General features: G+C 45.5%; 1 protein-coding gene across 2 annotated transcripts in view; it reads right to left on the bottom strand.

Annotated features, from left to right (window-relative positions):
* Window positions 1–1,484: 1,484 nt before the first annotated feature.
* Window positions 1,485–20,499, bottom strand: part of LOC140727137 (F-box/WD repeat-containing protein 7-like) — a 263,330-nt gene continuing 244,315 nt past the window's right edge. For both annotated transcript variants that reach the window (XM_073044431.1, XM_073044432.1), the window contains 3 exons: window positions 16,730–16,955; window positions 8,733–8,943; window positions 1,485–2,155 (listed from right to left, as the gene is read on the bottom strand). In XM_073044431.1, the coding sequence (XP_072900532.1) occupies window positions 1,887–2,155; window positions 8,733–8,943; window positions 16,730–16,955 (706 nt within the window). In that variant the 3' untranslated portion in view covers window positions 1,485–1,886. The remainder of the gene's footprint in view (window positions 2,156–8,732; window positions 8,944–16,729; window positions 16,956–20,499) is intronic.

The raw sequence follows: 20,499 nt of genomic DNA, 5'->3' as shown, positions 1-20,499 counted from the left end.
TTGTTCACTGATTTCCATAAGCATGCCAGCGACCAGACAATGTGCTGTCTGTCTTTTTGGAGCTGCCAGCACAGTGGTGCACCTGCTACACAACAACCACACAAGACTCTGACCTGTGTGGAGTTTACACACCGTGTGCCTGTGTGGATATCTTTTAGGTGTACCATTTTTCCCCCCAGGTCTCAAAAACGCATAGGCTAGCAGGTGAATTGGCAGCTGTAAATTATCTTAGTGTAAATGAGTGGTAGAATCTGCGGTGAATGATGAAAATGTAGCAAGAATACAAAGAGTCAGGGTATTATTAGTGACGAGATGTGCTTCCTGGCTTTTTTTAAATTTAAAGATAAAGCACGGTAACAGGCCTTTCCAGCCCAATGAGCACCCACAACCCAATTACACCGATGTGACCAATTACCAAACCAGCTGTGGATCTTTGGATTGTGGGAGGAAACTGGAGCACCTGGAAGAAACCCACACAACCACAGGGAGAACATATAGTACGAACTCCTTAAAAGCAGCTTTGGGGGTGGGGGAAATCCTGCTGTATCTCTGTGACTGTAGCAAAGGTCTGAAACATCTGAGCCACTGGCTGCCTGCACTGGGGACATGGATTAGTTTCCAATTCAAGCTTCATTGTCATTTGACCATGCATGAATACAGCCAAATGAAACAGTGTTTCTCCAGGGTCAAGGATCTAGCTCATCTTCCACCAAGCAAACACCGGAGGGCAATATCCCTAATTCAGTATGATTCCAGCATGCCCACTGAGGCCTCAGCTCTCTCCCCTCTCCCACTCTGCTCAGTGTCTGTTCTTCAGGGTGTCTGCAACAGGTGACACCACAGCATGAGGGTCTGGTCTGCACAACAATAGAGGCAACGCAGCACGATGCCATCGGTCTTGCCAATGAACCAGTGAACTGGATTTGAGGTATTCTTGTGATCACAAGAAAAGCACCTAAGACAATCACTTGCACAGTTGTGGGAACCATGCACTGCCTCTACACGACAAAGGTAAGCAATTTGTTCGGACATCAACATGGTACACAACTCCATCACTATTGAGCAACTCGCTATTGGGGTATACCTGCAACACTTGATGTTCTTAATATCCAGTAATGTCTGGCAATTGTAAAACAGGCTTAAAGGATGAACAATTACACCTTTGTTTGGACCCCAAGAGGACGCTGTGATCATGTGTGATGCCATCTTACCAAAAGAGGCAGCACCAACCAATCTATATTTCAAAGTTTTTTCCCCATCTCTTTTCAATAAAGCACAGCATTTATAGCTTAATGCTGTTGCTTAAATCCCAAAGGTTTATGCAAGATGAGTGGGGAAGGTGGGAAGGCAGGGGACATCTCTTTGTGATAGTGAAAACCTCATATATGCTCACACACATGCTTACCATCATCCTCTCTCTCACACAAGTTTCCACACACTGCTACACAATTTCACTATACGGACATAGTTAAGGACGCTTTACATCATTGTCACATAGATACACTTTTATATAATATACAGATAGAACCATTTTATGTACAAGTTTCTGTTACTAACAATTTTGGCAAGTCTCTAAGGTGTCTCCAAGTGTCTCCTCTTCGAGACAGATGGATGTCCTGTGATGGCTCAGTTCTAAGGTGCTTTAAGTATTTCCCAAATTGCTCCCCGCATGAGTGCTATAGGCTTGCAACGGCAGACCGGCTGGTCCCGCTCCGGAGGGGTACCACTACCCCTTATGGGGTTGCTGCAGATCCACCTCTGGTTTTTCCCCACAAGGTCAAGTCTTCTTTGGCAAACTGGAATGGACAGCAGGGAGGTTGATGCAGCTTGCTGCTTGTGGTCAGGGGTCAGGAGTGCACAGCAGCACACCGGCTCACAAAGTACCCTCATTTCATGTCCACATCGAAGTCCAGCACCAGCAGCTTCGTCTCCTCTGTACCATTCCGACTGCCCACTGCACAAATTAGCTTTGTCTTAGAAGCTCGGAGCCGCCACACAACTCCGCCACTGCCACCACTCTCAAGTGCCACCAGATTGCGAATGAATTCACCAGTTTTGAGGTCCCATAATTTAACTGTCCCATCGTCCGAGCTGGTGACAACAAACTTCTGGATGAACTGCAGGCAGGTAACTGCACTCTGATGTTTGTTCGGACCTGTGATGGGAACAGAATGGGTGTGCATTGAGAAGCTGAATTTCACTCAAGTCTGAACCATTATCTAGCATTGATATTGTCCCAACCTCCCCACACCAGTCAACACTTGAGCAAGGCATGGGAGTGAGCTCCCAACACTGATGCCCAAAAACAACAGGTCACAGCCCTATTAGCAAGAGTCCGAACAATTCTGGCTGAGTGAAGACCTTAAGACATAGGAGCAGAATTAGACCACTTGGCCCATCAAATCTGCTCTGCCATTTCAGCGTGGCTGATCCATTTCCCTCCCAACCCCATTCTCCTGTCTTCTCATTGTAATCTTCACACCTTGACTAATCAAGAATCTATCAATCTTCACCTTAAATACACCCAATGACCTGGCCTCCACAGCCACCTGTGGCAACGAAGAGGTAGTCATAGAATGTAGAACAGTAGAGCACAGGAGCAGGCCCTTCAGCCTACAATGTTGTGCTGAACCAATTAAATTAGTAAACAAATAGCCAACTAGACTAATTTCTTCTGCCTCCATATACTTCCAGTTTCCTCACATTCATGGGTCTACCTAAATGGCTCTTAAAAGTCCCTAATGTATTTACCTCTACCAGCACCCCAGGCAGCCTCTTCCAGGCACTCAGCACTCTGTTTAAAAAAACTTGCCCCTCACATCTCTTTTAAAATGACCACCTCTAATGTCAAATAGATGCCCTCTCATTTTAGTCCTTTCAACCTTGGGAAAAAGATAGAAACACGGAAAACTTACAGCACAATACAGGCCCTTCGGCCCACAATGCTGTGCCAAACATGTACTTACTTTAGTAATTACCTAGGGTTACCCATAGCCCTCTATTTTTCTGAGCTCCATATACCTGTCCAGGAGTCTCTTAAAAGACCCTATCGTATCCGCCTCCACCACCGTTGCCAGCAGCCCATTCCACACACTCACCACTCTTCTCTGCATAAAAAACTTACCCCTGATATCTCCTCTGTACCCACTCCTCAGCACCTTAAACCTGTGTCCTCTTGTGGCAACCATTTCAGCCCTGGGAAAAAGCCTCTGACTATCCACACGATCAACGTCTCTCAACATCTTATATACCTCTATCAGGTCACATCTCATCCTCTGCCACTCCAGGGGGAAAAAGCTGAGTTCACCCAACCTATTCTCCTAAGGCATTCTCCTTAGGAGCATGAAGGCAAGACAGCAGCTATACTTTATTAGGAGTTTGAAGAGATTTGGCATGTCAGCAAATACACTCAAAAACTTCTATAGTTGTACCGTGGAGAGCATTCTGACAGGCTGCGTCACTGTCTGGTATGGAAAGGCTACTGCACAGGACTGAAAGAAGCTGGATAAGGTTGCAAATCTAGACAGCTTCATCTTTGGTACTAGCCTACAAAGTACCAAGAAAATCTTTAGGGAGTGGTGTCTCAGAAAGGCAGCATCCATTATTAAGGACCTCCAGCACCCAGGACATGCTCTTTTCTCACTGTTACCATCAGGTAGGAGGTACAGAAGCCTGAAGGCACACACTCAGCAATTCAGGAACAGCTTCTTTCCCTCTGCCATCAATTCCCAAATGAACATTGAATCTTTGGACACTATCTCACTTTTTAAAAAAATACAGTATTTCTATTTATGCATGTTTTTAAAAAATCTATTCAATATATCTAATTGTTTTACTTGTTTATTTATTATTATTTTTTTCTCTCTGCTAGATTATGTATTACATTGAACTGCTGCTACTAAATTAACAAATTTCACGTCACATGCCAGTGATAATAAACCTGATTCTGATTCCCAATCCAGGCAACATCCTTGTAAATCTCCTCTGAAACCCTTTCTATAGTTTCCACATCCTTCCTGTAGCGAGGTGACCAGAAATGAGCACAGTACTCCAAGTGAGGTCTGACCAGGGTCCCATATAGCTGCAACGTTACCTCTTGGCTCCTAAACTCAGTTCCACGATTGATGAAGGCCAATGCACTGTATGCCTTCTTAACCACAGAGTCAACCTGCGCAGCTGCTTTGAGTGTCCTATGGACTCGGACCCTAAGGTCCCTCTGATCCTCCACACCGCCACGAGTCTTGCCATTCTGTCATCATATTTGACCTACCAAAATGAACCACCTCACATTTATCTGGTTTGAACTCCATCTGCCACTTCTTAGCCCAGTTTTGCATCCTATCGATGTCCCGCTGTAACCTCCAACAGCCCTCCACACTATCCACAACACCTCCAACATTTGTGTCATCCACAAATTTACCAACCCATCCCTCCACTTCCTCATCCAGGTCATCTATAAAAATCATGAAGAGAAGGGGTTCCAGAACAGCTCCCTGAGGAATACGACTGGTCACCAACCTCCATGCAGGATATGACCCGTCTACAACCACTCTTTGCCTTCTGTGGGCAAGCCAGTTCTGGATCCACAAAGCAAGGTCCACTTGGACCCCATAACTCCTTACTTTCTCACTAAGCCTTGCGTGGGGTACCTTATCAAATGCTTTGCTGAAATCCATATACACTACATCTACTGCTCTACCTTTATACTCTGTCTATGTACACAAAATGCTGGAGGAATTCACAGACCAGGCTCGCTATGAAAGAGAGTAAACAGTCTACGTTTTGGGCTGAGACCTCTCAATGGTGAATAAAGGGGGCCTTTTCTGGGTTGGCTGCTAGTGACTAGTGGTGTTCTCAGGGGTCAGTATAGGGACTGCTACTTTTCACATTGTTTGTCATTGACTTAAATAATAGAATTGATGGCTTTGTGGCAAAGTTTGCGGATGATTCGAAGCTGCGTGGAGGGATAGGTACTGCTGCAATGTGATTGCAGCAGGAATTAGACAAATTGGAAGAATGGGCAAAAAGGTGGCAGATGGAATACAGTGCTGGGAAATGTATGATAATGCATTTTGGTAAAAGGAGGAATAGTGCAGACCATTATCTAAAGGGGGAAAAGGTTTAAACATCAGAGGTGCAGAGGAACTTAGGAGTCCTCGTGCAAAACTCCCTAAGGTTAATTTACAGGTTGAGTTTTTGATAAAGAAGGCACATGCAATGTTGCCATTTATTTCAAGGACAATAGAATATAAAAGCAAGGAGATAATGCTGAAGCTTTATAAGACTCTAGTCAGCCACACTTGGAGTAGTCAACAGTTTTGGACCCCATATCTCAAAAAGGGTGTGTTGTCATTGGAGGGAGTCCAGAGGTGGTTTATGAGGATGATTCTGGGAATGAAGGGGCAAACATATGAAGAGTGTCTGGCAGCTTTGGCCCTGTACTCACTGGAATTTAGAAGAACGTGGAGTGATATCATTGAAACCTACTGAATGTTGAAAGGACTAGGTAGGGTAGATGTGGAGAGGACATTTCCTCTGGTGGGTGTATACAGAGCTAGAGGGCACAGCCTCAAAATTGAGGGGCAACCTTTTAGAACAGAGGTAAGGAGGATTTTTTTTTTAACCTGAGAGTAGTGAATCTCTGGAATGCTCTGCAGTGGAAGCCATGGGTGTATTTAAAGCGGAAGTTGATAGGAGTCCTGATTGGTCAGGGCATCGAAGGATATGGTGAGAAGCAGGTGCATAGGGTTGAGTGGGATCCGGAAACAGCCAGAAGGGCAGAGTGGACTGATGGGCTGAATGGCCTAACTGTGCTCCTATGTTATGGTCTTATCAGGACTGGAAAGAAAGATGAGGTCGGAGTAAGAAGGTGGGGGAGGGGAGGAAGAAGTACATGGCTGTAGGTGATAGGTGAAACTGGGAGAGGGGGAGGGGTGAAGTAAAGAGCTGGGAAGTTGATTGGTGAAAGGGCTGGAGAAGGGGGATCCAAAAGGAAACTGTAGGAGACCATGCAAGAAACGGAAAGGGGAGGAGCACGAGGGAGGTGATGGGCAGGTAAGAAGATGAGTTGAGAGGGGGAAACAGGAATGAGGAATGGTGGTGGTGGGGGTGAAATTAACAGAAGTTTGAGAAATCAATGTTCATACCATCAGTTTGGAGGCTACCCAGGCAGAGTATAAGGTGCTGTTTCTCCAACCTGAGTGTGGCCTCATTGTGGCAGTAGAGGAGGCCATGGACTGACATGCCGGAATAGGAATTGGAAGTTGAATCGTAAAACTGCCATCCCCTTATCCCAGTTCCTCGGTCTCCATTGCACCTGCTCTCAGAATGAGGCTTTTAATTCCAGAACGAATGAGATGTCCTTCTCCTTCAAAGAAAGCTTTCTTTCCTCCATCAATGCTACCCTCACCCCATCCTCCCGCCACCCCACCAGGGATAGGGTTCCTCTTGTCCTCACCTACCACCCCACTAGCCTCTGCATCCACCACATAACTCTCAGTAACTTCTGCCAGCTTCAACAGGATCCCACCATTGAGTACATCTTTCCCTCCCCCAACTTCCTGCTTTCTGCAAGGGTCACTCCCTACACGAATCCTTTGTCTATTTATCCCTCCCATTGAACTGATCTCCCACCTGCCCCTACACCTCCTTCCCAGCTACCATTCAGGGCCCCAAGCAGTCCTTCCAGATGAGGAACACTTCACCTTGGTGTGGCCTCCTGTATATTGATGAGATCCAACGTAGATTGGGAGACCATTTCGCTGAACACCTTTGTTCTATCTGCCAGAAAAACCCACCCATTTCAAAACTACTTCCCATTCTGAAATGTCAGTCCATGGCCTCTCTACTGCTGCAATTAGACCACAGTCAGGTTGGAGCATCAATACCTTATATTCCTTCTGGGTAGCCTCCAACCTGATGGCACAAGCATCGATTACTCTTGAACTCCCGGTAATTGCCCCCCACTTCACCATTCCTGTTTCCCTCTCTCACCTTATCTCCTTACATGCCCATCACCTCCCTTAAGTGCTCCCCTGTCCCTTTCTTCCATGGTCTTCTACCGTCTCTTATCAGATTCCCCCTTCTCCAGCTCTTTACCTCTTTCGCCAATGAACTTCCCAGCTCTTCACTTCACTCCTCCCCATTTCCCAGTTTTATCTATCACCAACCACTTTGTACTCTTCCTCCCCTCCCCCTACCCTGACTTTTCATCTTTTATTTCCCCAGTCCTGATGAAGCGTTTCAGCCTGAAACTTCAACTGTTTACTCTTTTCCATAGATGCTGCCTGGCCTGCTGAGTTACTCCAGCATTTTGTGTGTTTTGCTTGGATTACCAGCACCTGCAGATTTTCTCATGTTTGTGGTACTCTGCCTACTCTATCAATGCCTCTAAATCTTATAAACCTCACTCAGAACTCCCTCCAGTCTCCGCCTCTCCTGTTTATCCTTTCCACAGAACAGGCTCTCATATGGCAGCAATGGTGAAGCATCAGTCCACAGATTGCAGCCATTACAGTGTGATCACTAGCTGTGATATAGCTCAGTCGCTGTGAGTGCCTGACCACAGCTCTGTGGGGAGATTGGTGAGTGCCATTCAGTTCTAGGTGTGGAAAGGCACCTTCTTTAATAGACACTGGACCCCAGTGCTTGGGAATGGAGATGGGGATTGTCCCAGCTACCAAGGCCAATCTAGATGAAGGGACTCAGCTCACAACCTTGACAGCCCATTTCTTTCCCTAGATGTTGCTGGCCTGCTGAGCTCCTCCCACTATGTGTGCCAGCAGGAGATTAAACGGAATTCTAAAGGAGGATGGTGAACATCCAGAAGTTATTGGTACCAATATGTACTATGACGGACTGTGGGTAGGAAAAGAGATGAGGTCTTGAAGAGATAATACAGGGAGTTACATAAAAAGCTGAAAAGCAGGACCTCCAGGTTAGCAAATTTTGGGTTGCTGCCTATGCCTCACACCAGTGAGGATAAGAATAGGATGATCTGGCAGATGAATATGTAGCTGAGGGGCTGGTACAGGAGGTATGGTTTCAGAATTCAATATACAGGATGGACATGCAAAGACAAACCACTATGGAGGTTTAAAACCTCTTCACCTCCACATTTGCCTCAATCTTCACTTCCACGTTCACCTCATCAATCATGAGAATAATACCAGGAATGAAAGGGTTTACATATGAAAGGCGTTTGATGGCTCTGGATCTGTACTCACTGGAGTTTAGAACAATGAGGGGGATCTCATTGAGACCTATTGAATTTTGAAAGGACTAGAGTGGATGTGGATGTTTCCTATAGTGAGTGAGCCTAGGACCAGAGGACAGCCTCAAAATAGAGGGATGCCCATTTGGAACAAAGATAAGGAGGAATTTTTTTAGCTGGAGGGAGGTGCATCTGTGGAATTCATTACCACAGATGGCTGAGAAGGTTAAGTCATTGAGTATATTTAAAGCAGAGGTTGATAGGTCCTTGGCTAGTCAGAGGCTACAGAGAAGGCAGGAGAATGCAGTTGAGAGGGAGAATCAAGCAGCCATGATGGAATAGCAGAACAGACTCGATGTGCTGAATGGCCTAATTCTCTGGATTAAACCTTGTGGCAGACCCTCAGGGAAGTCCCATTACCAGGGAAGCTCTTCAAGGGAAATTGATATTGGCCTCAGCTCTCAACCTCAGCCCCTGCCATGTGAGTGAATGGTCTCTACTACAACCGTCTCAAACTCACCTTGTAATGTCTGTAGACACTGTCCTGTCTTGATATCCCAGATTTTCACGGTGGAATCAGCATTTCCAGACACCAGGATGTTGTCCTTCAGCTCCATACCACTGGTTAATGACTGGTGCCCCATTAACGTGTGTAAACAGTTGCCATTCTCTGCGTCCCACACCCGTATCGAAGTGTCAAGGGATCCGCTGACAATATGTACGCCATCATACTGAGCAAAGGCGAGGGAAAAAAACAGAAACAAGCAAATCAGCTGGCATCACAATAATCTCCATTTCAGATACAGATTCATTGATCACGTATTTTGAAACATACAGTGAAATGTGATGTTTGTGCTAACAGCCAACACACTCAAGGATGAACCTGGGGCAGCCCGCGAGTGTCGCTGCAGATTCCAGCACCAACTTAGCAGCCTCACAGTGTTCAGTAGAACAACACAAGCAGCAGCAACAAAACATGACAACAAAAGCACAACAAGCATCCTTTAATAACATCACAAGATATAGGGGCATAATTAGGCCATTTGACCATCAAATCTGTTCCACCATTTGATCATGGCTGATCCATTTCCCTCTCAACCCAATTCTCCTGCTTTCTCCCCACAACCTTTCATGCCCTGACTGATCAAGAACCTTTCAAACTCTGCCTTAAATACACCCAATTACTTGGCCTCCACAGCCATCTGTGGCAATGAATTACACAGACTTACCACCACCTGGCTGAAGAAATTCCTCATCTCCATTTTAAGCGGATGCCCCGCTATTCTGAAGTTGTGCCTTCTGGTCCAGGGCTCACCCATTATAGGAAACATCCTCTCCACATCCACTCTACCCAAGTCTTTCAATATTTAATAGGTTTCAGTAAGGTCCCCCCTCATTCTTCTAAATTCCAGCGAGTACTGACGCAAAACCATCAAGCACTCCTGAAATGATAACCCTTTCAGTCACTGCTATGAGCCTTCTCCAACGTCAGCACAAAATTTCTTAGATAAGAAGCCCCAAGACTGCTCACAGTACTCTGTGAGGCATCCTCCTGCATCCTCAACACTATATGCCCCTCCATCAATTCCATCATCCAAATCATTGCCATACAATGTAAAGAGAAGTGGTACCAACACCAACCCCCGTGGAACACCACTAGTCACCAACAGCCAACCAGAAAATGCTCCCTTTATTCCCACTCTTTGCCTCCTGCCAATCAGCCAATCAGCCAATCTTCTATCCATGCTGGTATCTTTCCTGTGATACCATGGGCTCTTATCTTGTTAATCAGCCTCATGTACAGCACCTGGTGAAAGGCCTTCTGCAAATACAAGTACACAACATCCACTGTTTCCCCTTTGTTTGTCCTGCTTGTTATTTCCTCAAAGAGTTCCAAAAGATTTGCCAGGCAAGATTTCCCCTTAAGGAAACCATGCTGACTTTGACCCATTTTATCATGTGTTTCCAAGTACCTCCAAGTACCCAGAAAACATATCCTTAACAACTGACTCCAACATTTCCCCAACCACTGAGGTCAGACTAACTGGCATATAATTTCCTTTCTTCAGCTGCCCTCCCTTCTTGAAGAGTGGAATGACATTTGCAATTTTTCAGTTCTCCGGAACCACACCAAAATCTATTGATTCTTAAAAGATCATTACTAATAACTCCATAATCTCTTCAGCTACCTATTTCAGAACTCTGGGGTGTAGTCCATCTGGTCCAGGTGATTAATCTACTTTCATATCCTAGACCAGAAGACTAAGAAAAAGCAGCAGAATTTGGCTATCTGGTCCACCATTTTATCATGTCTAATGCATTTTTCCTCCCAGCCCCAATCTCCTGCCTTCTCCCCATATCTCTTCATGCCTTGACCAATCAAGAATCTATCAACCTCTGCCTTAAATATTCATAAAAACTTGGCCTCCACAGCTGCCTGTGACAACAAATTTCTCAGGTTCATCACTAGCTTAAGAAATTCCTCCTCATCTCTGTTCTAAAAGGATGCCTCTTTATTCTGAAGCTCTGTCCTCTGGTCTTTGACTTTCCCGCCATAGGAAACATCCTCTCCACATCAACTCTATAAGGACCTTTTACCTTTCAATAGGTTTAAATTAGGTCACCCCTCAGATTCTTCCGAATTCTACTGGATACAGGCCCAGAGCCATCAAAAGCATATGACAAGCTGTTCAATTCTGGAATCATTTCTGTGAACCTCCTCTGAACCTTCTCCAATGTCAGCATATCCTTTCTAAGATAAGGGGCTCAAAACTGCTCACAATACTCCCGAGAGAGGTCTCACCAGTGCTTTATAAAGTCTCAACATTACATCTTTGCTTTTATATTCTAGTCTTCTTGAAATGAACGTGAACATTGCATTTGTCTTTCTCACCACAGATTCAACCTGCAAATTAATCTTTAGGGAATCTTGTATAAGGATTCACAAGGACCTTGCACCTCATTTTTTTTTAGAATTTTTTCTCCAGTTAGAAAATATTCTACCTTTTTATTTATTCTACCAAAGTGCATGACAATACACTTCCCGACACTGTATTCCACTTGCTACTTCTTTTCCCATTCTCCTATGTCCTTCTGCAGCCTCTCTACTTCCTCAAAACTACCTGCCCCTCTAACTATTTTCGTATCATCCGCAAACTTTGAAACAAAGCCATCAATTCCATTAGCCAAGTCATTGACATATAAAGTAAAAAGAATTGGTACCACCAGACCCCTGTGTAACACTACTAGTCACCGGCAGCCAAGAAGAAGAGGCACCCTTTATTCCCACTCTTTGCCTCCTGCCAATCAGCCATGGGTTTATCCATGCTGGTATCGTTCCTGTAATACCATGGGTTCATAGCTTGTTAAGCAGCCTCAGGTGTGGCACCTTGTTAAAGGCCTTCTGAAAATCCAATCACACAACATCAACCAATTCTCCTTTGTCTACCCTGCTTGTTAATTCTTCAAAGAATTCCAATAGATTTGTCAAGCAAGATTTTCCCTTGAGGAAGCCATGCTGACTATTTCCTATTTTATCATATGCCTCCAAATATCCTGAAATTGTTGCTCACTGCTGCTTCCAAGCAGGAGGCAGGGGAGCTGGGAGGGACTTTAGGGTTCTTACGTTTACCTGTCGTTCATTCTTTGGGGCACTTCTCTGTTTCTGTGAATGTTTGCAAAGAAAAAGCATTTCAGGATGTATATTGTATACATTTCTCTGACATTAATTGGATGTTAAATTCCCAACTACAATCTTCTTTCAGCCACGACTCAGTGATGCCCACAACGTCCAGCCCTTTCACCATGCACTTATACCAACAGCTCTGCAACCCCAGGAAAGGCCACCTCCTCGCCTCCAGACCTTGTCACTGGACCTTTGACATTTTTTTTTTAATTTTAGAGATACAGCAAAGAACAGGCCCTTCCAGCCCAATGAGCTGCGCTGCCCAGCAACCCATCACTTTAACCATGGTCTAATCACAGGACAATTTACCCACCTGATCTGGACAAACACCAGTTTGCCTACCAGGCAAACCGCTCCACAGAGGATGCAATCACAACAGCCCTCCATATTGCTCTGACTCACTTAGAGGAACCGAACACCTATGTGAGGATGTTATTTGTGGACTTCAGTTCTGCATTTAACACAGTCATCCCCCATAAACTGGTCAGCAAACTGAACACTCTTGGCCTTGGTTCCTCCCTGTGCTCGTGGGTCATGGACTTTCTCACAGACTGACCACAGCAAGTCAGAGTTGGTAAGCACACCTCCACCACCCTCATCTTAAAAAACAGGCACCCCGCACTCTTCACACATGACTGCATCCGCATCTACACCTCCAACTCCATAATTAAATTTGCAGATGATACCACAGTGGTTGGCCTGATTTCGGACGAGGATAAAACAGGCTACAGACTCAAGGTGGATCATCTGACGGAGTGGTGTAAGAACACCGACCTGGTCCTTAACACTTCTAAAGCAAAAGAGATGATCATTGACTTCAGGAGATCAAAGGACAGAATACACCCCCCCCCCCTCCATGTACATGGAGAGGTACATGGAAAGTGTGGAAAACCTAAAGTTCCTTGGAGTCATGTTGTCAAAACAGCTGACATAGACCACCAATACCTCGCTGCTTGTAAAAAAGGCACAACAAAGACTCTTCTTGCTCAGAAAGCTGAAACAGGCCAAACTCCCACAAAAGCTGTTGCTTAACTTCTACAGAAGCACAACTGAAACCATCCTGACCAATAGCACAATAGTGTGGTATGCCAGCTGCACAGCTGCTGAGCGACAAGACCTGCATCGCGTGGTGAAGGCGGCCCGGCAAATTGTCAGGATGGCGCTCCCAGGACTGGACACCATCTATTCCAGCAGACTCAGGAGGAAAGCAATCAGTATAACCAGAGACACCACACACCCTGGTCACTCCCAGTTTGACCCGCTTCCGTCCAGCAGAAGGTTCAGGACACTAAAAGCCAGAACAAATAGACTGTGGAACAGCTTCTACCCCAGAGCTGTGGCCTCCATCACACCACTCCCACGGAACAATGACTGAAACTGTGAGCACACACAAGGACTCAAATTCTTGCACTAACGGCACTTTGTGCATTACTGTGACATTCTGGTGCTGCTGTAACTTATTTTCTGCTACTTATCTATTTAATACTGTGTTTTTCTATTACTGTCTTGTTTTTATCTACCGCTTTATTTAATTGCCTGAGAGGAAGCTAAACAGAGTTTCATTGTACCTGTGTATAATGACAATAAAGATCATTCAATTCAATTCCAATGACCAGTTAACCTACTAAACAGCACATCTTTGAAATGTGAGAGGAAACCGAGCACCCAGAAGGATCCCACACATTCATGGGAAGAATGTAAAACTGTTCCTACAGAAGATGCTGGAATTGAACTCTGAAATCCAATGCCCGAGCTGTAACAGCATCTTGCTAATTGCTACGCTACTGTGGCACACCAATATTGTTGTCAACACAATAACTTCCATTTCAGATTCACTAATCACATGTATATTGAAATGCATCATTTATGTTAACAACCTTGCACCCAAGGATGTTCTGGGTGCAGCCCACGTGCGTTGCCACACATTCCAGCACCAACATAGCATGTTTACAATGTTTGGCAGAACAACACACACAAGCAGCAACAAAACAGAACAAGCCTTGTTCCTTCCCACTTATCCAGACAAGCCTCCAAGCCCAGGACAGACTGCCTCTGGTCCCAGACCTTTGGCATAGTAACACATCCCATAGAATTCACAGCAGCTATCAAGACACTTCAGCAGAGAAGGGCAGTTGGTGAACACAGCACCTTACAACAGAGAGAGTACAAGTGTGCAGTGGATGGATAGTTTGTCTGCATTTATTACCTTAATGTGGTGATTGCATACAAATTGCTGTTGTGTTTATTGCCTTACAGCTGCTTACCAACAGGCCATGTTCAGGGCTAAGTGTTGCTATTCACTATCCTTCAGTCCCTTCATTCACTTCCGAATGTCAAAACTATAAGACTGCAAGATATAGGAGCAGAATTAGACTATTTAGCCCATCGATTCTGCTCCACCATTCCATCTTGGCTGATTTATTATCCCTCTCAAACCCATTCTCCTGCCTTCTTCCCATAACCTTTAACTGCCTTACTAATCAAGAACCTATCAACCTCTGCTTTAAATATACCCAATGACTTGGCACAGCTACCTGTGGCAATGAATTCCATAAATTCACCACACTCTGGCTAAAGAAATTCCATTTGCCACTTCTTTGCCCTTTTTCTTTGCTCTTTTCAAGTCCTTCTGCAGATTCCTTGCTTCCTCAACACTAACTTGTATTGTCCACAAACTTGGCCACAAAGCTATCAGTTTTGTCATCCAAATCATTGACATATAAAGTGAAAAGAAGCGGTCCCGACACTGACCCTGCATGCCATTAGTCACTGGCAGCCAACTAGAAAACATCCTCTTTATTCCAACTCTTTGCTTCCTGCCAGTCAGCCAGTCTTCTAGGACATTGAAAAAGACGGCAGTTCGACAACACACGGGAGAGAGTAGAGAAAAAACACCTAGAGCGTTCAAAGCCAGCAGCATAAATGTCTTTAGCGCATCCAAATACGAATGACATCAATCCCATATCCGCATCAATTCTCCCCAGATTCTATCACAATTGAAAATTCTGTTTTGGACGGTCTCAAGCCCGGGTGTAAAGGAGGAAGGTTGGGCATGGAGCAAGCAACCCCAACAGAAGCTCCAAAGACCTCATCCCTGGGAGAGAAGACCTTTAATGGGCTAGAATTTGAAAGGCTGGCCCAGGACAGGTCTCTGGCAAGCTGCTGTTGGCAGCCTATGCCCCAGAAAGGGTGATGGGTTTAAGCAGATGCTTAATGGGGGGGGGGGGGGGGGGGGGGGAATTTATAATGAACCCAGCAAGCTGTATGTTTGGAATGAGTGAGGAGACTGGAGCAGCTACATGCAAATTCCACAGAAAACACCAATTGGCATAAACCCAATTGCTGGAGCTGTGGGGCAGCAGTTCTACTAACCACACCACTGAGCCTCATAGTAGGTCCGAGCAACACACAAAAATGTTAGAGGAACTCAAGGTCAGGCAAGTTCCTTCAGTATTTTGTGTGTGTTGCTCTGAAATTCCAACAACTGCAGAACCTCTTGTGTCCACAGCAAGGCAGGTCAAGGCTGAGCTAACAGGCTATTTGCAATCATTCTCCCGTTGCCATCACAGACTTTTCAAACAAACTCCACACAGGAGGTACAGACTTGGTCCGGCACATCTGTGCCAGTGAGAGAAGTTTCCTGGTCCAATCTCAGCTCTGGCATCTGATCTATAGACCCACAGGATACCACCCTTCAACAGCATATCCAACGGTAGGACACCACGGTAGCATAGCGTTTAGAACTACACTATTGCAACTCAGGTGGCAGAGCTTGGAGTTCAATTCCAATATCCTTTGTAAGAAAATCACAAACAAGAGAAAGGCTGCAGATGTTGGAAATCCGAGCAACACATACAAAATGCTGGAGGAACTCAGTAGGCCAGGCTATGTAAAAAAACACAGTTGACGTTTCAGGCTGAAATCCTTCGGCGGGACTAGAGGGGGAAAAAAAAGCTGAGGAGTAGATTTGAAAGGTGGGGGACAGGAGAGAGAAACACCAAGCAATAGGTGAAACCTGGAGGCGGAGGGATGAAGCAAAGAGCTAGGAAGTTTATTGGTGAAAGAGACAGAAGGCCATGGAAGAAAGAAAAAAGGTGGGGGGGGGGGGGAGGTGTAGATGCACCAGAGGGAGGCAATGGGTGGGCAAGGACATAACATGAGAGAGGGAAAAGGGGATGAAAAATGGTGGGGGGGGGGGGGGAGGTTGAGGCATTACTGGAAGTTAGAGAAATCATTGTTCATACCATCAGATTAGAGGCTACACAAATGGAATATAATGGAATGGAAGGTGTTATTTCTCCAACCCAAGTGTGGCCTTTTCTCAACAGTGGAGGAGGCCATGGATGGACGTATCAGAATGGGAATGGGAAGTGGAATTAAAATGGGCAGCCACTGGGAAATCCTGCTTGTTCTGGTAGACAGAGTGTAGATGCTCAGCGAAGCGGTCTCCCAGTCTACAACAGGTCTCACTGATATATGGGACAGACCTGTATATCTCGTAGGTTAATTGGTCATTGTCAATTGTCCTCTGATTAAGCTACAGTTAAATAGGTGGGCTGGTGGACGGAACGGCTCATTGGGTCAGAAGGGCCTGTTCCACACTGTATTTCTAAATATAAATAAATAAATAGACAGATAAAGCGAATTTCAAAGCTGTATCACCCTCTAATCCTGTGACTGATTACTTGAAAACCTCTGCCCACTTGACTGATTTCTTTTTGGTAGCAGTTTTCCTAGGCCCAGATTCCCAACGTTTTCTTTTCAAACAGAATACCACAATTTGCTCAGCTTAAAACAAAACCACTGTACAAGTGCACATACACACACCTTACCTGAAGCGAGTAGACTCTGTTTGTATGTCCCTGAAGAGTGTGCACACAGGTCTCAGTCTCTGGATCCCACACTTTTACAGTGTAGTCATAAGCACCACTCACGACCCTTTTCCCGTCATACTGCACACAGCGGACAGCAGCCACGTGTCCTAGTAACGTGTGTAAACATCGCCCTGTGTCAATGTCCCACACTCTGAGAGTAGCGTCTCTTGATCCACTCACTACCCTGCGAACAGGCAGAAACAACATTAACATTCCTTGACTTTAGGTTGTTATGACCCCAGCCCCCTCCTTTGTGAGAATCACAAGAGCCCTAGTCAAGGGGGGGTCAAATGACCCAAGAGGGGGAGAGACGTGCTGAATAGATACAGGAAAATGGGAGAGAGAGGGAAACGTGCGGAAGACCACGTTCCCCCGGGAAGCAGAATAAAGTGACTCTGACTATTGTCTCATGAAGACCACGTGTAAAGCCCTCGGGCAACGTGGGCTGGTTGAGAGAGAGATTGACACCGGCGATCCCGTGAGGAAGATAAAAGGTGGGCTGCCGAGGCGGGGCCACAGACGCACTAGAAGACACGCTAGAGATCCTGCGACAGCGTTTTGATAGCGACAGCCGGTGGTGGGGTTCGTGTGCGTCTTTTCCTTGCCTGGGATTGGCGACCTCACCACGGAAGAACGGCTTAGCTACAGGGGAGGCCACAGATGAGAGTCCATTCCCCAACGAGACTTCCGAAGAACCGAACTCCTACAGGTTGGAAAACCTGTCGGGTAACTGTTTCATTCAATTCTCTCTCTCTCTTTCTAACAAAAGTGCACCAACGCGACACCACAACCGACGGCAGCTGGTGGAACTGCAGTGACCGCAAAAGACTTTTAGATATACAGCAAACAATATATATCTACATTACCCCTAGACAACGATAGAGCTTATTTCTGATTGATTATTACTATACCTGTGCTTTAGATGGAGTTGTGACGACGTATATGATCTGAATGTTTTGTATTAACCATACGTTTGTGCCCTTTATAAATAAAAACGTTTGAAAATAGTAGCACCAGGCTTCAGCAGACCTATCTATCTTTGCTGATAAGTCACCCGGTTACTGGGGAACGTAACAAGGTTCAGCTCATTGTTTCTTTAAGTCACATTGTCCATCAGTGCTACAACATGATCAATAGCCTAGATGCATTTCAAAGGTTATTCTCAACCCACCATTCATCAAACCAGCTCCTCCAGCCTGCTCTGCCAGTTAACAAAATCATCTCTACATATTGAAATGTGAAGACAATTAACGCAAGACCCTTAACAGTGTTGATGAGCCATTTAGGGTCCAAGTGGTTACACAAGTTGATAGTGTGGTTAAGAAGGCATATGGGACACAAGCAGCAAACTTAAAGAGATGTTTAGATAGGCACATGAATGTGAGGAAATAGTGTAGACAGAAGAGATTAATTGGGCAACACACACAAAATACTGGTAGAACGCAGCAGGCCAGGCAGCATCTATAGGGAGAAGCAATGCCGACGTTTCAGGCCGAGACCCTTCATCAGGACTAACTGAAAGGAAAGATAGTAAAAGATTTGAAAGTAGGAGGGGGAGGGGAAAATGCGAAATGATAGGAGAAGACCGGATCGGGGTGGGGTGAAGCTGAGAGCCAGAAAGGTGATTGGCAAAAGGGATACAGAGCTAGAGAAGGGAAAGGATCATGGGACGGGAGGCCTAGGGAGAAAGAAAGGGGGAGGGGAGCACCAGAGGGAGATGGAGAACAGAGATTAGTTGGGCATTTGATTACGAATTTAATTGGTTTGGCACAACATTGTGAGTCTAAGGGCCTGTTCCTTTGCTGTACTGTTCTTTCTTCTACATTCTTTCCATCAACAGAAACGTTTCATCCATTCCTTATTAAGAAATTGCCTCAAAAACTTGTTTTGAGAAAAAGCATTCAAAAGACTCTCAATTTTCTATGAAAAAAAATTTCAGCTCCTCTCTGGTGAGTCCTTCTTTCGAGGCAGAGTGCCTCCTCCCTCCCCCTACCACAGATTATAGATGCTTCAACAGATGCAAACATACTGCTGGACAATGCTAGCAGCATGCCAGAAATTCAAGAGTATCAGGGAGCAGAGTGAGTAAAGTTGTTATTACTAAGGCGAAAGTGCTAGGAAAACTGAAAGGTCTGAAGGTAGCTAAGTCACCTGGATCAGATGGACTAGACCTCAGAGTTCAGAAGGAGGTAGCTGACAAGACTGTGGTGGCATTAGTAACGATCTCTCAAGAATCACTAGATTCTGAAATGGCTCCTGAGGACTGGAAATTTACAAATGTCACTCCACTCTTTAAGAAAGGAGAGAGGCAAAAGAAAGGAAATTATAAGCTAGTTAGTCTGACTTCAGTGGTTGGAAGATGTTGGAGTCCATTACCAAGGATGAGGTTTTGGGATAGTTGGAGGTGCATAATAAAGTAGGCCAAAGTCAGCATGATTTCCTTGAGGGGAAATTTTGCCTGACAAACCTGTTGGGACTCTTTTGAGGAAATATCAGGCAGGATGGACAAAGGAGAGCCAGTGGATTTTGCGTACTTCGTCTTTGACAAGGCGCCACACATGAGGTTGCCCAACAAAATAACAGCCCATGGTACGACAGGAAAAATGCTAGCACGGATAGAAGATTGACTGACTGGCAGGAGGCAGATCGGAATAAAGGGAGTCTATTCTGGTTGGCTGTCAGTGACCAGTGGTGTTCCGCAGGGGTTGTTACTGGGGCCACTTCTTTTCAAGTTATATGTCAATGACTTGGACAACAAAATTGATGGCTTTGTGGCCAAGTTTGCAGACGATACAAAGATAGGTGAAGGAACAGATAGTATTGAGGAAGCAGGGAGACTGAAGAGGGCTTCGACAGATTTGGAGAACAGGCAAAGAAGTGGCAGATGGAAAATAGTGTAGGGACATGTATAGTCACTCACTTTGGTAGAAGGAATTGTTATGACCTCAGCCCGCTCCTTTGTGAGAATCGCAAGAGAGAGAGAGAGCGAGCCTTACGGTTTGGAATGTGGGCTGGTCACTCAACAAGACAAAAGCCTTGGACATAGCCATTGTCTTGGAATGAGGAACTGGCCTACGTGCAGACCCTCAGGGCAAGAGGAGATGGGTGATGGGGGAAAGATTGCCTCGCCCCCCCGACCCTGATGGACATTGACAACCCTGCCAGTCCAGATAAAAGGTGGGCTGCCGAGGCGGGGCCTCAGACGCACCAAGGAGACACCCGAAGAAGACACGATAGTGCTTCCTGTCGGAGCAGGAAGCCATTTTTGAAGGAAGCCACGTGCGTTAGATTCCGGATCGGGAGTCTGTGGCTGGAACCAAAGGACAAACCGTTTTAACTAACAACAGGGATTTGCTTCGCAAAGACGACGGGCAAGTGTTCCTTCTCTCTCTATCCAACACGTGAAATGTCAGCGGTTCCCGAAACGGGGAAGCCTGCAGACTTTGAGTGACTCTTATACCCAATTGGACTCAGTATCCCCTAGACAACGATAGAGCTCATTTTTGATTGATTATTACTACACCTGTGCTTTAGATTGAGTTTTGACGATGTATATGATCTGAATGTTTTGTAGTAACCATACGTTTGTGCCCCTTTATAAATAAAAACGTTTGAAAATAGTAGCACCAGGCTTCAGCGGACCTATCTATCTTTGCTGGTAAGTCACCCGGTTACTGGGGAACGTAACAGAATAAAGGCCCAGATTATTTTCTAAACAGGGGGAAAAT

Source organism: Hemitrygon akajei, chromosome 4 (assembly GCF_048418815.1).
Source record: "Hemitrygon akajei chromosome 4, sHemAka1.3, whole genome shotgun sequence".
Taxonomy (NCBI): domain Eukaryota; kingdom Metazoa; phylum Chordata; class Chondrichthyes; order Myliobatiformes; family Dasyatidae; genus Hemitrygon; species Hemitrygon akajei.
The sequence above is the reverse complement of the archived record's forward strand: the minus strand, read 5'-3'. Positions and strand labels throughout refer to the sequence as shown.